Raw genomic sequence first — 12,984 nt, 5'->3', positions numbered from 1 at the left:
CCAAACAAACTCAACCACGAAAAAGAAGCTTCTCTTCCTCCCAAGGCCCAACCATCTCAATCCCTTTATCTCAATGTACATACTATCCATCCTAAATACTTTGAGATTACAAAAAGTGTGTCCCAAAGCATAGCATGATGAAAAGAGTAAGCCAAATGTCTCCAAGTGGTCTACTATTTCTGGTAGATTTTCGAAGTGTTGATCTGTGCACACTCTGACGGCTGATATTGCCCACAACCCATTGCGCTTAGGAGAAGGATTTGGTTCAGAACAACAAACACGACCTAACCTTCTAACCTGACGAACAATTATTCAATGTAATCTGTAATACATTCCAACTGCAACAACACTGTGAACTTTTTTTAAAAGATACAGATATCACAATAGTAAAGCAGATGGGTTTGGCCATTAACTATTAAATGCATCATTATGCAAAAAACATTAGCAGAATTATCTGACTGACGGATCAATCTTTTACTTGTTCTCCCCTTCAATACGGTAGGAAGACTGGTTTTAGTAGCGTAAATGTAGTGTGTATGAGGATGTTAATGATGATTGACAGGCCGGTTTACGGTGACAGAATGCACGTAACTATGCGACAAAGCGCAATTACGATGTGATAGTATGCCTACTCTTCTGCTAAACACTCAAAAGTATCTACTTTTCCTTCACACAAAGAGTACATACTTTTAGAGTGTAGTATAAGCAGCTAAATTGGTACATAGTAAATGTCTTATCGTTTTAGTTAAAGGTACACAGTAGCAGCCTCCAGGTATGCAAAACCCCTGCATTATTACAGGTGACCTGGTTTTGTAGCACATTTTGGCAACTGCTGAATAATGTTGCTTACACAACAGAAATACAACCAGGTCCTTCAATGACACCAATTTAATTCAGCTCCTTGTCCAGGGTACTTGTCCATGTTCATCGCCAAAAAAAATGCATTTACTACACAATCCATCAAGTGCATCCAAAACCCTTGACATTGTTTGACTTAATAACCTCCAGTTATTTTCACATTACATCTTTACTTGAGTTTGTGCCCTGGAAGTTGCTGCCAGAATCATATTCATAACACTGTTTCTAGCCAGTGCAGTCAGTCACTGGCTTGGTGCCCTGCTACCTGCAATTCATTACCTAACCATACACCGCACTCAGACTGATGTGACAGGCTACATCCAATTTGGTCATCTTGTTTCCTTATCACTCCACATAAAGCCATTCACTTGGCCAGGTCAAGAAATCTTTCCAGAATGGATATTCCATACTTTCCATACTTCACTAAAATGCACTGTGATGAGCTTAGTATAAATAAAAACCAATGGAAGACACAATTTGATTATATAGTTTTAAATGTTCAATACTGAAAAGTATTATATATTGAATTCGGAAAAATATTGTATTGTATTTGTATTGTGCTATTAGCTCAGTAGAAAACTAACTTCAATCTCTAAAAATCAATTGTGACTTGAGTCTCCAAATCGCCCTTCACATGAGCTTAGACTTTTCCAAATCACCATCTTTACGTTTCACTGCATCACCTTTTGTTTTACTATGTAAACATGTAATAGACAGACATCTTTGACGATTACTCTGCATCTCATTGCTTTTAGTCTCCCCTTATGAAAAAGCAGCACTTAAAGGGTTAGTTCACCCAAAAATGAAATTTATCCCATAATTTACTCACCCTCAAGCCATCCTAGGGTTAAATGGCTTTTTTTCGTTCAGCCAAACACAATCTGAGTTATATTAAAAATATCCTGGCTCTTCCAAGCTTAATAATGGGAGTGAATGATACCTTGTTTTTTGAAGCCCAAAACAGCACATCCATCCATCATAAAAGTAATCCATACGGCTCCAGGGGGTTAATAAAAGCTTTCTGAAGTGAAGTGATGTGTTTTTGTAAGACAAATATCCATATTCATAACTTTATAAACTATAATGACTGGCTCCCGGTAACAGCAGTACGCAAGTCTAGTTCCGGTGGAAGAGTGACCTCTGTCTTTCAATAGAAATGAATTAAAAGTCTTCTTAAATGCTTGTCAGTAAATTCAGCAGTACATTTTAACCATATTTCAAAGACAATAGAAGTAATTATAAAATTACATATAAAGATGTACTTAAGTCCTACTTAATTGGTTCAAAAAAAGTACTCTAAAGTTCAGCTAATTGCATTAAATATAAATTTAAACTATATTTAAACTGTTCACACTTACTGTGAGTGTATTATTTTTAAGTAGGCTATATCATTTCTGCAATAAGCACTGTTTAAAAGCATGCTATAGTGTACATGTTATAGGGTCGCAAGAGCACCACATTTATGTTAGGCTAAAACATCTCAAATACTTGTGTTCTTTTTGATTCTCTTGTGCTGCATCTCACCTTTATAGACACAAACACATTCTTAGTGAACGGCCCCTTATGTAGACAGCAAGCATCAAGCTGCACTGCGCAACTTCTTGTAAGTCATTGTGGCATTTTAGAGTGTCTTGTAATGTCAAGGGTCAACACAGAAAATTGACTTTGAAAATTTGTTGATACCTCTGTTATTCACTTACCTCAGTTGCTGCAACATGCATATTTAAGCCTTTCTCTCACATCTGGAATTGCTGTGCAAAGATAAATAAACTCAGCAGTGGGACAGACTGCTCATTTGGCATGTTACCCGTGTTTGGAAAACACACCACATCCTACTGCACGAAAGCCTGTCAGATTCATACTTCTCCAGCAGAACCATGACCTGGCTCCTATTTTCGAGGGATCGATTGCTAACCCTGTCAGTCTGTGCTTTATTTGCCTGGACTGTATGCTCGAAACCAGTCTTGACTGCTCCTATATTTGGCTTTCCACCAGTCCCCATCAAAACAGATAAACAACATTCCTGTACTATAAATCAGGGCTAAAAAAGTGCATGTTTTTGGGAGATTAAAAAAAAATCCCACTCGAGGAACTGCTTCAGATACAGTGCAAATGGACGCCCAGAGTGGTAGATGGATATCCTTAAACTACATTCTTCATTCTGAGGAAAAAATTGAAAAGAAAATCACAACTAGTATCTGATTTAGCTTGTCACGACCGTCAGCAGTGTAGCGTCGCAATAGACACAGATTCAAATATGGAATGAAAATGGCAGGCTTGAAATGCTCCCAATCACAACAGTAAAGAGTAGAACAATCATCCTCAAACAGACCTCTGAATGCATCAGAACTTGAGATACTGAAACACTTGATCTGACGGAACGACTTGAGCAAAGCTAAGCGGGTCAGACTGCTCTGGTTTGCAGGTCTTAGAGGGGATTAGGGCACTTGTTTTTTTTTGTCCATTCGACTGATCAGCTAAATGATCTGAAAACCAGTTCAAACCAAAACCTATACCAGTTCAAATCAGTTAAGACCAGAAAGCTTAGCTGTTATTTTTTCCTTGACAATTATATAGACCATTTGGTCTGGAATGCACAGCCATTCGCCTACTTAAAAATCAATTAAAAATCCATCATCTCTGTATTACACCAGAGGATAATAACAGTAACATTAATCACAAAAATGACAGTATAAACCAAACATAACAATAAGAGAAATATAATCTCAATGAAACTGCCATATGTAATTACATTTATACCTCCACAAATATAATTGTGGTGATACGGCCTCATATTAAAGTCCTTCTCACACCAAGAAAGATAACAATTTTAGTGTCCACACAAAAGCACGATAAAATATAAGCTGCAGTTATGTGTTATGGCACTTTAAATGCTTAAGCTCTTTAAAGTCAGATGGATTTCCCTTTAATAAAATCGTTAAGTCTTGAGTCTTGTGTCAAATACTGCATAGACAAACTCTAGATAAGTCATTTGAGGCAGTATGTGAACATTAGAACTTAATAAACAAATAATATCAGTAGTCATGCTGCCTCTGAAAAAATGAAATGTTCTATGCCATGAACCTTCACTCTGCTGAACAGCTTAAAATGCAGCTCCAAATGAAGAACGAGTTTTGCTAAAAAGCTCAGTTATTCCACTGGAGAAACTATTACATAACATGAATAATACCAGGACTAGGATTTGGGCTAAAAAAACAAATGAAATTTGTTGTGTCATATTGACATAAATAGGGCATGGTTAGGGGCAGTCAACTCAAGCTCAACATGCTTTATGAAAGCAGGAATACAAACTACCAAAAAGAGAGGGAAGACATGTAATGCCATTAACCCTGTCATCCATACATCATTTTTAAACAAAATCATGTTAAAATTAAAGTATCTAATATTATGCATCAGGATTTTTGAGTAACGTTTATATGTGCATGTTTTGCCCCCCACAATTAAAATTACAGAACTTTGAACAACTCATTTTGTACTAAGTATATTTTAGTTGTAATTAAATTGTAGTAAAGCATAACTTTAAGTGTATTTAGTGTACTTGTGTGTGCTAAATTGGAACAACTTCAAGTATTTTTAGTATACTTTATATGCCTGTGTAGGGACTAATTACATGCTTGATTAGTGATATTAAAGTGTACTTTATTTGTGTTACAAGTGCATTGCAAATTCATTACGAGTGTCTTCGAAACATACAAGCCATATACCATAAGTTGAGTAAAAAGTATATGCTCAGTAATACCTTTGGCTTATTCCAAATACTACAAATTGCACAATTTGTCTTTGTCTTCAAAAATAAACAAATATTAAATATTAAATTCACATTAATAAACAAATATTCCTTTGTACAATATATTATTGTATACTAAAATAATGAAAGTATAAGTATACTTTCAATGTATTGTTACAATGATCATTCTTAGCACACAGTTACACATATACCTACATATATATTTTAAGTAATGTGCAAATAAATACACTTAAAAAAATAAATAAATAAACAGAATTTTCACTTCAAGTATATTTTTTGAAAATATACTAAAGTACAATTATTTTAAAGTGTGTTAAAAAACAGGTAAATGCTGATACACTTTTAATGTATTTAAAGAGTAAAACAATTAGTTAGTATATTTGCAATGTACTATTGAAAAGGGGAATATATTTTAAATACAATAAAGTATAGTTTTTTTTTTTCATTAGAGATTGTTTATTCTCAGCACCCCCTTTGAACTGTTAAGAAAAAAATCCTGGAGCCACCACTGAATATATAAGCACTATACTGTGCCTTGCAAACAGTATGACAAAAGATTGCACACTATTCATTTTAGGGTGATCTATCCCTTTAATACCCGTTTTTATGGGTATATTGCACATTTATTATAATTATACATACCTTTTCATAAAACATATGTGTTAAGTCATTGCATAAATTTCCTTCTGAGGCATCCAGGGGTATCAACTAAAATCTAGATCTGGCTTGTTCTGGCACAAATTAAGCCCAGAAGAAAGGACAGGAAATGAGGGGAAGAAGAAAGAGTAACAGGATCAGAAAATGTTGCAAGCCAGGATTCGATCTCACAATCCCCCTATAACACAATATACACGCATTTCAAAAGCTCCTTGCCAAGACCCAAAGCCACTGACCTAAAGTGACATTGAAGGGAGGAGATACAGACAGTGAATGAGTCTATTGAGGCTATTGACCCAAACAGTGTTGAATCAGTGAGGTCATGGGGCTGCCAACTGTGGCTTTAAATAGTCAAGCTCTGTATGAGCCTGCAGTGTCATTCATTACCCAGTTCATCTTGTATTCCTATGCTCAGACAAAGCCATCCCTCACAGCTCCGATCGCAGCGCGGCCAATGAGAGATGATGTGAGGCCAATTTCCACTGCAATGGATTCAAGCCATGATGTGAGGACGGATGGGGGTTGTGGAGACGGATGGGGAGGCAGGCTTATTGTTAGTCGGCCCGGTACAGTTGAAGCACTGGATTAAGCTGACTGTGACATTCATGTTTAATAACGCCAATCCAAACAGCAATCTGTCATTCAAGATGGACGAAATGATAAAAATGAGGAGGAAATTATATGTGAAAATAGTGTTGGGGCGTTGAAATAATGCAAATTTATTTGACTTTAACAAACGTATAGACTATCGATTAACAGCCTTGGATAGTTACAGTAGGTCTGCTTATAGGTCTTAAACAGTTTATAGCCTTAGTTTTCATTAAAAATAAATTTCCCTATGGAGAAAATGAAATTCCAACGCTATCTCACGACCAATTCGTACAAATTCGTACGAGTGATTAAAAGGTGGCTAATTCGTACTAATTCATACGACCTCACTTGTACGAATTTGTACGATTTGTCTAAACCCACGTGATGGGTAGGTTTAGGGGCGGGGTCAGGGGTAGGTCATTCGTACGAATTCATACGAATTTGGTAACTCGTAAAATATGTACGAATTAGCAAAAATCGTACGAATTTGTACGAGTGAGGTTGTGCTGGACTTTAAACTTCGGTTTAAACAAGGACTTTTATTTTGATACTTATTTTTGAGTTTTCCTTAGTTTTCCTGTGGCTTCCTGTTTAAAAGAGGAAGTAGGCCATATTTCTTCTGTGCTTGAGTTGTGTAAGGTGCTCCATGTGGTTGCAGACATCCAGCTTCATCTTGCCTATCAAAGCCCTTGATGAATTAGTACGAATTAGCCACCTCGTAAAATTCGTACGAATTGCCGTGAGATCGGGCTGGAAATTCTATGATAATAGTTTCAGTTATGACTTTTTTCACTTGATTTAGTCTAATTAGTTTTGTTTCAAATACGTTGTGATTTTTGTTGAACGAGATCTGTCAGCAACAGCACATTTTTGGTCTTGGGCGAGCGATCCTTGGACAGCTTTCCCTGCGCATGAAATCACCTGTATGCCAGCAAACCATTGAAAACGTGGTACAATGATGACGATACATAACAACAGAGTGCTTACCCGAAACCCTCCGTATAACTGGCAGATTTGAAAAAAATTATTGTCGTTTGGCAAATAAATAAATGACGGAGAGTTACATATGCATGTAAACTTTATGGTACACCTCAAACAAGGGAATTTACAGTAATTTATAGTGTTAATGTTAATTAGCGAGTCCACGAATGTCTTGGGTATGCAGAGCATTCGCAGCTTATATGGACCGCACACCCCTGATTATATATTAGTGCTGTCAAATCGTTTAATTGCGATTAATCACATCTAACATAAAATATTTTGTTTATACAATATATGTGTATATATATATATTATATATGCACACACACACACAAATATATATATATACACACACACACACATATATTATATTAAAAAAACTTTTATGTTAGATGTGATTAATCGATTTGACAGCACACTTGCAACAAATATGGATATTATTTTTTACAATAATTTATGATTAGTAAAATCCTGCTAACTTTTATTTAATTAAATAATTAATTAATTTACTGTAATTAATATTTATACATATAATTGGCAGCACTATTGGTTTGCGTGGCATTGGGAAAAAGTAAATCCTGTCGCGATTCAATGACTACGTTTACATGCAGCCAATAACCCGTTCAAAACCGTGATATTAGCAATAACCCGGTCGCGAACGGCCATGTAAACACCGGCAAAAACCCGAATATGCTCATATCCCAGATTTTAAAAACCGGGATATTATACCTGGGGTACCCCTTTTCTAACCCGAATTTTTGGTCATGTAAACGCGCATCGGCATATCCCCATAGTGATGTGTGTTCTGCGCATGTTCTATTCGCAAGGAATCTTGGTCTTTTGAGTAGAGAAACTTCTCGGCGCATACAAAAACCCGCGTGCAGTATACCGGAAGTAAACATGGCGAGACGCAGCACAGCATACTTTTGGAGCGAGGTCAGTAACGTTACCAGCACCAAAGCGCAAACAAAGGCGATCGCTATCTGCCCCAAACTATTCATTATCCGCGTGCTGCTGCTGTTGTTGTCTTTGGATACAGGAAGAAGAATCGGAAATGACGCATATTGCGTCTTAAGGTTGTCCGTACGTCCAGACGCTAACCGCGCGTCGCGTTTACATCGGGATATTGCAATTCCATGTATACAGGAGTAACTCTCTCTGCTCACGCATGTAAACGGGTTATCCCTAATGTTTCAGAAACCCAAATAGTGACCTTAACCCGACCATAACCCGAAATTTGGCTGCATGTAAACGTAGTCACTGATCCTAAACACGAAGCAGTCAACAAGCAGGAAGAGATGCTTTTTCTCGCCTACGTTATCTGTCTTTCTATATTTCACATAAACACACACCCACATGAACACCTCCACAGACGTGCCTCCACACGAAAACACAGAGCAATGAAGAGATTTATGTCCATCCTCTGCAGTCTTGACTCTATGACTGTTCGCATCCATCGGGTCCAGCAGAGCACTAATGTTAAACATAGCACATCCACACAAGAACAAATCAGTCTTCTTAAAAATGCTCATTAATGCTGCTTCATATCCTTAGTTCACTTAAATCTCTGATCTCTCCTTCAAAGTGCTTTCATACGGCTTCAAAGTCAAAAATCAGCAGGGAAACATGCAGTACAGATGATTCCCAGATTGAGCACTTGAACTACGCATTCACTTATTTAAAAGCAACAACAGGAACAGTGTGTTCTGTTCTATAAGTAATGTGTGCATGTGTGTCCTTGCGTGATTATTTATTTTCAATCGTTCAAGGGAGTTTTCATACAATTTGTCGGCATTAATGCTTCAGCGATCATTTGGTTATGTATATGTGTTCAATGAACCCATCAATCATTGCTAAATGAAAATTACTACCAAAGGCCATGTTAACATTACAAGACCAAATTGTCTCAGTCTGTGAAAGACATTAACGTGTATCAAATCGAATGAATAGTTTTCTTTGAAATGCAATATTCCGACATATCAGCTGTTCACACTATGTGGCTATTTCTGCTACATTGCCGAGAATTACAGATAACTGCTCATCTACCCACATCTTCCAGCGCAGCACGGATTAAGCGCCATGATGCTTCACGGCATCTGCAAAATACATGTTCGATGCCACTTCTGTAATTTGCATATAATAAGCATGACCCTTTCAGGCTTGTGAATGATCAGGGTTACGTTCCTTCGGTGTGTCAGCACCAAATGTTGAACTAAATGCATTTAAACTAAAATAAAATGAAACTTTACTACAAAACTAACTAAAACAAATTAATATTAGTTTTTGATGCATGTATATTATATAAAAAAATGTGAAACCTTTACAACCCACCCATTGCACAGGAAAATGGCAATAGATTGCAAAAACACTAGACTGTGCTGAAATATTTAAAGCCATTAAACATTTTTAAAAGATTTTAAATTAACATTGGCAACCCTAAAATTTCAAAACTTAAAAAAACTCTACTAAATCAAAACTAAATTAAAATGAAAAGACAAAATAATCTAAAATAAACACCCTATACTAATCTGTGTGGAAACATAATTTTACAGAGGCCTGATTTCTTGACAGGTATTGACGAAGTAATCCAGCAATGGTCCACTGGTAAGTGGTAGTGGATTGGCTTGTGTTAATAAAATGGTTGGCTATTAAATCACAGGGAAACACAGTAAAAGTGATGTACTAATGTTCGGTTCAGCCTAATTGAACACTGTCTTGTCAATTAAGCAGAAAGTCTCTTCTGTTTCTAATAGAAGGTTCTTAAAATGTCTGCAATTACATTCCTGGCGAAGGCTCAAGGCACTAATAGAATATGGTGGAGGGAAAGAGCAGACTTTAATTTCAAAGCAACATTAAACGCTTTGGGACTAACCTAAAAAAAATAAATGTAAAATTAATGCAAGGTATACGCTTAAATAAATATCAAAATATTTACTTTACATTCAATTTAACAGGTACTTCAAATGTAGCATCTGTTTTCTGGTTTGCTGTAGTGGTTAAAGAATGAGAGCAGTTAACTGGAAGGATGCTGGTTCAGCAAAGAGTGAGCTGTGGGCCAACACCATTGAGCCTTTGAGCACAGCACACATACTAAAGCCCCTGAGTAAGGCACTTAAAGGAACAGTTCATCCAAAAAGATGTTCCAAACCATATGACTTTCTTTCATCCTCACAAGCTAAGAGTGGAGTTTTTGTAGAATATCTTGGACAGTTATTTAAAAACAAATTGAAAGTGAATAAGTTCTGTCTCTAAAATATCTTTACTCCTACTTTACTCTTCTAAAGTCAAACTGATTGATAAAGAACATATATATTTGTATAAAATTAGCATGATATATAGTAACGAAAATAGTTTTATGAAACCATATATAAGCCACATATTACAATCATTTATTTTTTTAAGATTTTCAGTGAATAATGAATGTTATAGGTAACAATGCAGAGAATATCAAAACCAGCACACAACTCTGTATATCTTTTATGATGCCTCTATGTTGTTTTTACGTCCTTTATGAAGCTTGATGCTTTTTGAAGTCTCGGTTCATTGTAATTGCATGTAAAAGAGCAAAAAGCACATTATTAAAATGTCCCTTTTTGTGTTCCACTGGAAAAAAAAAAAATCACACAGACTTGAAATGACATTAGGAGGAGCAAATAATGACAGAATTTTCATTTTTGGATGACCTATCCTTGAAACCCCAGCTCCAAGGGGATTTTCCCTGTAATAAGTTTGTGGTCACTGTTCCATGGCGACATTGTGGTAAAGCTGTGCTTATAAATAAAGATTCAAGAGTTACAGATTTATGGAAACTGCATCTTTGGATGAATCACTTGTTTTTCTATCTATGGTGAGTGGTTTTAGATAAAAGCATATGCTAAATGAATAAATGTCAGTTCATTTCAGGACTACATTATAAAACGCATTGACTTGCCTACCTGCATAATGCATCCATGCGGCAGGTGTTGCGCAACTGAAGACAGTTGGGTTTGCTCTTGTCTAGGTATGAGCAAGAGGGTACAATGGTCTGTCTCCTCCTCTCAGCACAGGCCTGGTCCTTGCAGGAGCAGAAGAGAAGCCCGTAGGTGTATTGCGTGTCAACGCGCTCAAAGAACTGACGCAAGGCTTTATGGCAGCGCTTTCTGTTGCAGCTGTCCTGTGACTGAGACTGTGAGGGTTGCTGGCCCTGAGTCTGCGCACGGGTGCAGGTGGAGATGTAGTTGGAGCGCTGACGCTTGCAGTTTTCATTGAGGTTGCAGGCTTTGGTGGCGTCCAGACAAGGGTTGCATGGGCGGCTGGGATCTGAGCAGTGTGGCTGGCCTTTACTTGTGCCGGAATGTATGCCTAGGAGAGGAGAGGAGAGCAGGAAAGACAAGTGAGATTGTGTTTGTGAGAATGATATAAAGAGAGTGAAAGGGGAATCGAGAGTGGGTGGCATAAGAAAAAAGAGTTGCACAGATGTATTGGACAACTCCAGCACAACAATGAACTCTTTGATCTGATTCCAACTCAATGTCCCGACAGGGGATGCTTTCAGAACACTCACACACCAATTATTAGAGGACTTTCCATAGATGTGTTTTTTTTTTTTTTATACTGGGCTAATGATATTGTCTATCCCATAACCATAATCCCCCTAAACATAATCCTGCATTTTTACATTTTTAATAATAATAATAATAATAAAAAAAAATCCTTATTTAGCTATTTAATTATTTGGACAGCTGCATGTCCTCATAATGTAGGGGAAGTGGCCTGAAACCTGAGTGTGTATATATAAATACACTCACGTACACATCATAATTTCCTATGATGGCAAAGCTGAATTTTCAGTAGCCATTACTCCAGTCTAAAATGTGTCCATTTTAATATGCTGATTTGGTGCTCAAGAAACATATCTTATTATCAGTTCGAATGGGCAATGCACTTTCGCTGTGGATTATCCCATGTAATCCCGACCTTTGACTGAACGAGGTCCTGACAAAAGAATGGACATGAAACATTAGCTGTACCCTTGCCAAAAGTGTATCTAAAACCCTACTGAAACCTTTGCATTATTGAAACCTCAAGTGATGTATAAGTACGATAAGTACATTCAAGATAAAGAAAAACTGGGAAAAGGGAAACAAGGGCATGTATCCAGCTGTGCGACGTCTGTAAGCGTTCAGTTGAAGGCAGCTGAACGAAGCATTCGGGGGATTGGGGAACTATCAGCTGGAGACTGTGGGGAAGTTCTGGACCTCTAAAAGTGTATGAAGGTCGGCATTGATATGTTGTCCTAATGGCGTCTCTAGCCTTGACGGCAGCTCTGGTGATTGGAGAGAGAGAGGGAGAGAGAGAAACTAATAAAACCCAGTGGGTGTTGGTATAACTTTGAGAACAGATGGTTTATCAGACCCCTTGTGGAGAGTAAAAGATGGATTTCACTCCGAATGGGTTTTTGTTACTTATGAATAAAGTGCTAATGATCTAAATGTCTGAACTGTTTACTCTAAATGAGTGGACATATAATATTTATGTAAATAAAAAGGGAGTAGGCATATAAATTACCTTGTGTTATGGCAGCAAACGACTCAGGGAAACATTAGGGATTTTCATGAAGTCCTTTGAAGATATTTTGAAACTGATTGATATTAATAACTATCTTGATGTTTGTTGGGCATAATCTTGGTTTCAGAGTAGACATCATTGCTCAGAGGTCTTGTATTTACAAAGCAATGATTAATAACACATGTTCAGAAGCCTGACATTAATAAGACATGGGAATGTTTACATCAAACATATCCTTGCTTATTAAAGACTCCAACATATCCTTACTCATCTGTGTTACAGATTTATACATTTGATGTAGATCTGGACTCGTGATTTTACCATGGCCATAGAAGCAAATACAAGCATTTGTCAGATATTTGAAATAACACAGATTGCCTCTGATCAAGTATCACTACAGTTAAATACATGAGGGACTCCTGAATGCAATCAATACAATTTGTAGCAAGTGCAATCAATGCATGAAACCTTTCTTCCTCGTAACCTTACTTCCCAAGCTTTTTTTAGGCTGAAAAAGATTCATTTCCAGAGGACAAAAAAAAAAAAAAAAACACCAGCAGTGCATTTACTGATCCTCTCTG

At 36.9% G+C, this 12,984-nt stretch overlaps 1 protein-coding gene across 2 annotated transcripts in view; it reads right to left on the bottom strand.

Annotated features, from left to right (window-relative positions):
• gfra2a (GDNF family receptor alpha 2a) overlaps positions 1–12,984 on the bottom strand; it is a 104,574-nt gene that overhangs the window by 48,040 nt on the left and 43,550 nt on the right. For both annotated transcript variants that reach the window (XM_056246546.1, XM_056246547.1), the window contains exon 4: positions 10,792–11,197. In XM_056246546.1, coding sequence (XP_056102521.1) covers positions 10,792–11,197 — 406 coding nt within the window. The remainder of the gene's footprint in view (positions 1–10,791; positions 11,198–12,984) is intronic.

The sequence above is a fragment of the Rhinichthys klamathensis genome, unplaced genomic scaffold (assembly GCF_029890125.1).
Source record: "Rhinichthys klamathensis goyatoka isolate OS25496 unplaced genomic scaffold, OSU_Roscu_1.1 h1tg000040l_1, whole genome shotgun sequence".
In the NCBI taxonomy this organism is placed as follows: Eukaryota; Metazoa; Chordata; class Actinopteri; order Cypriniformes; family Leuciscidae; genus Rhinichthys; species Rhinichthys klamathensis.
The sequence above is the reverse complement of the archived record's forward strand: the minus strand, read 5'-3'. Positions and strand labels throughout refer to the sequence as shown.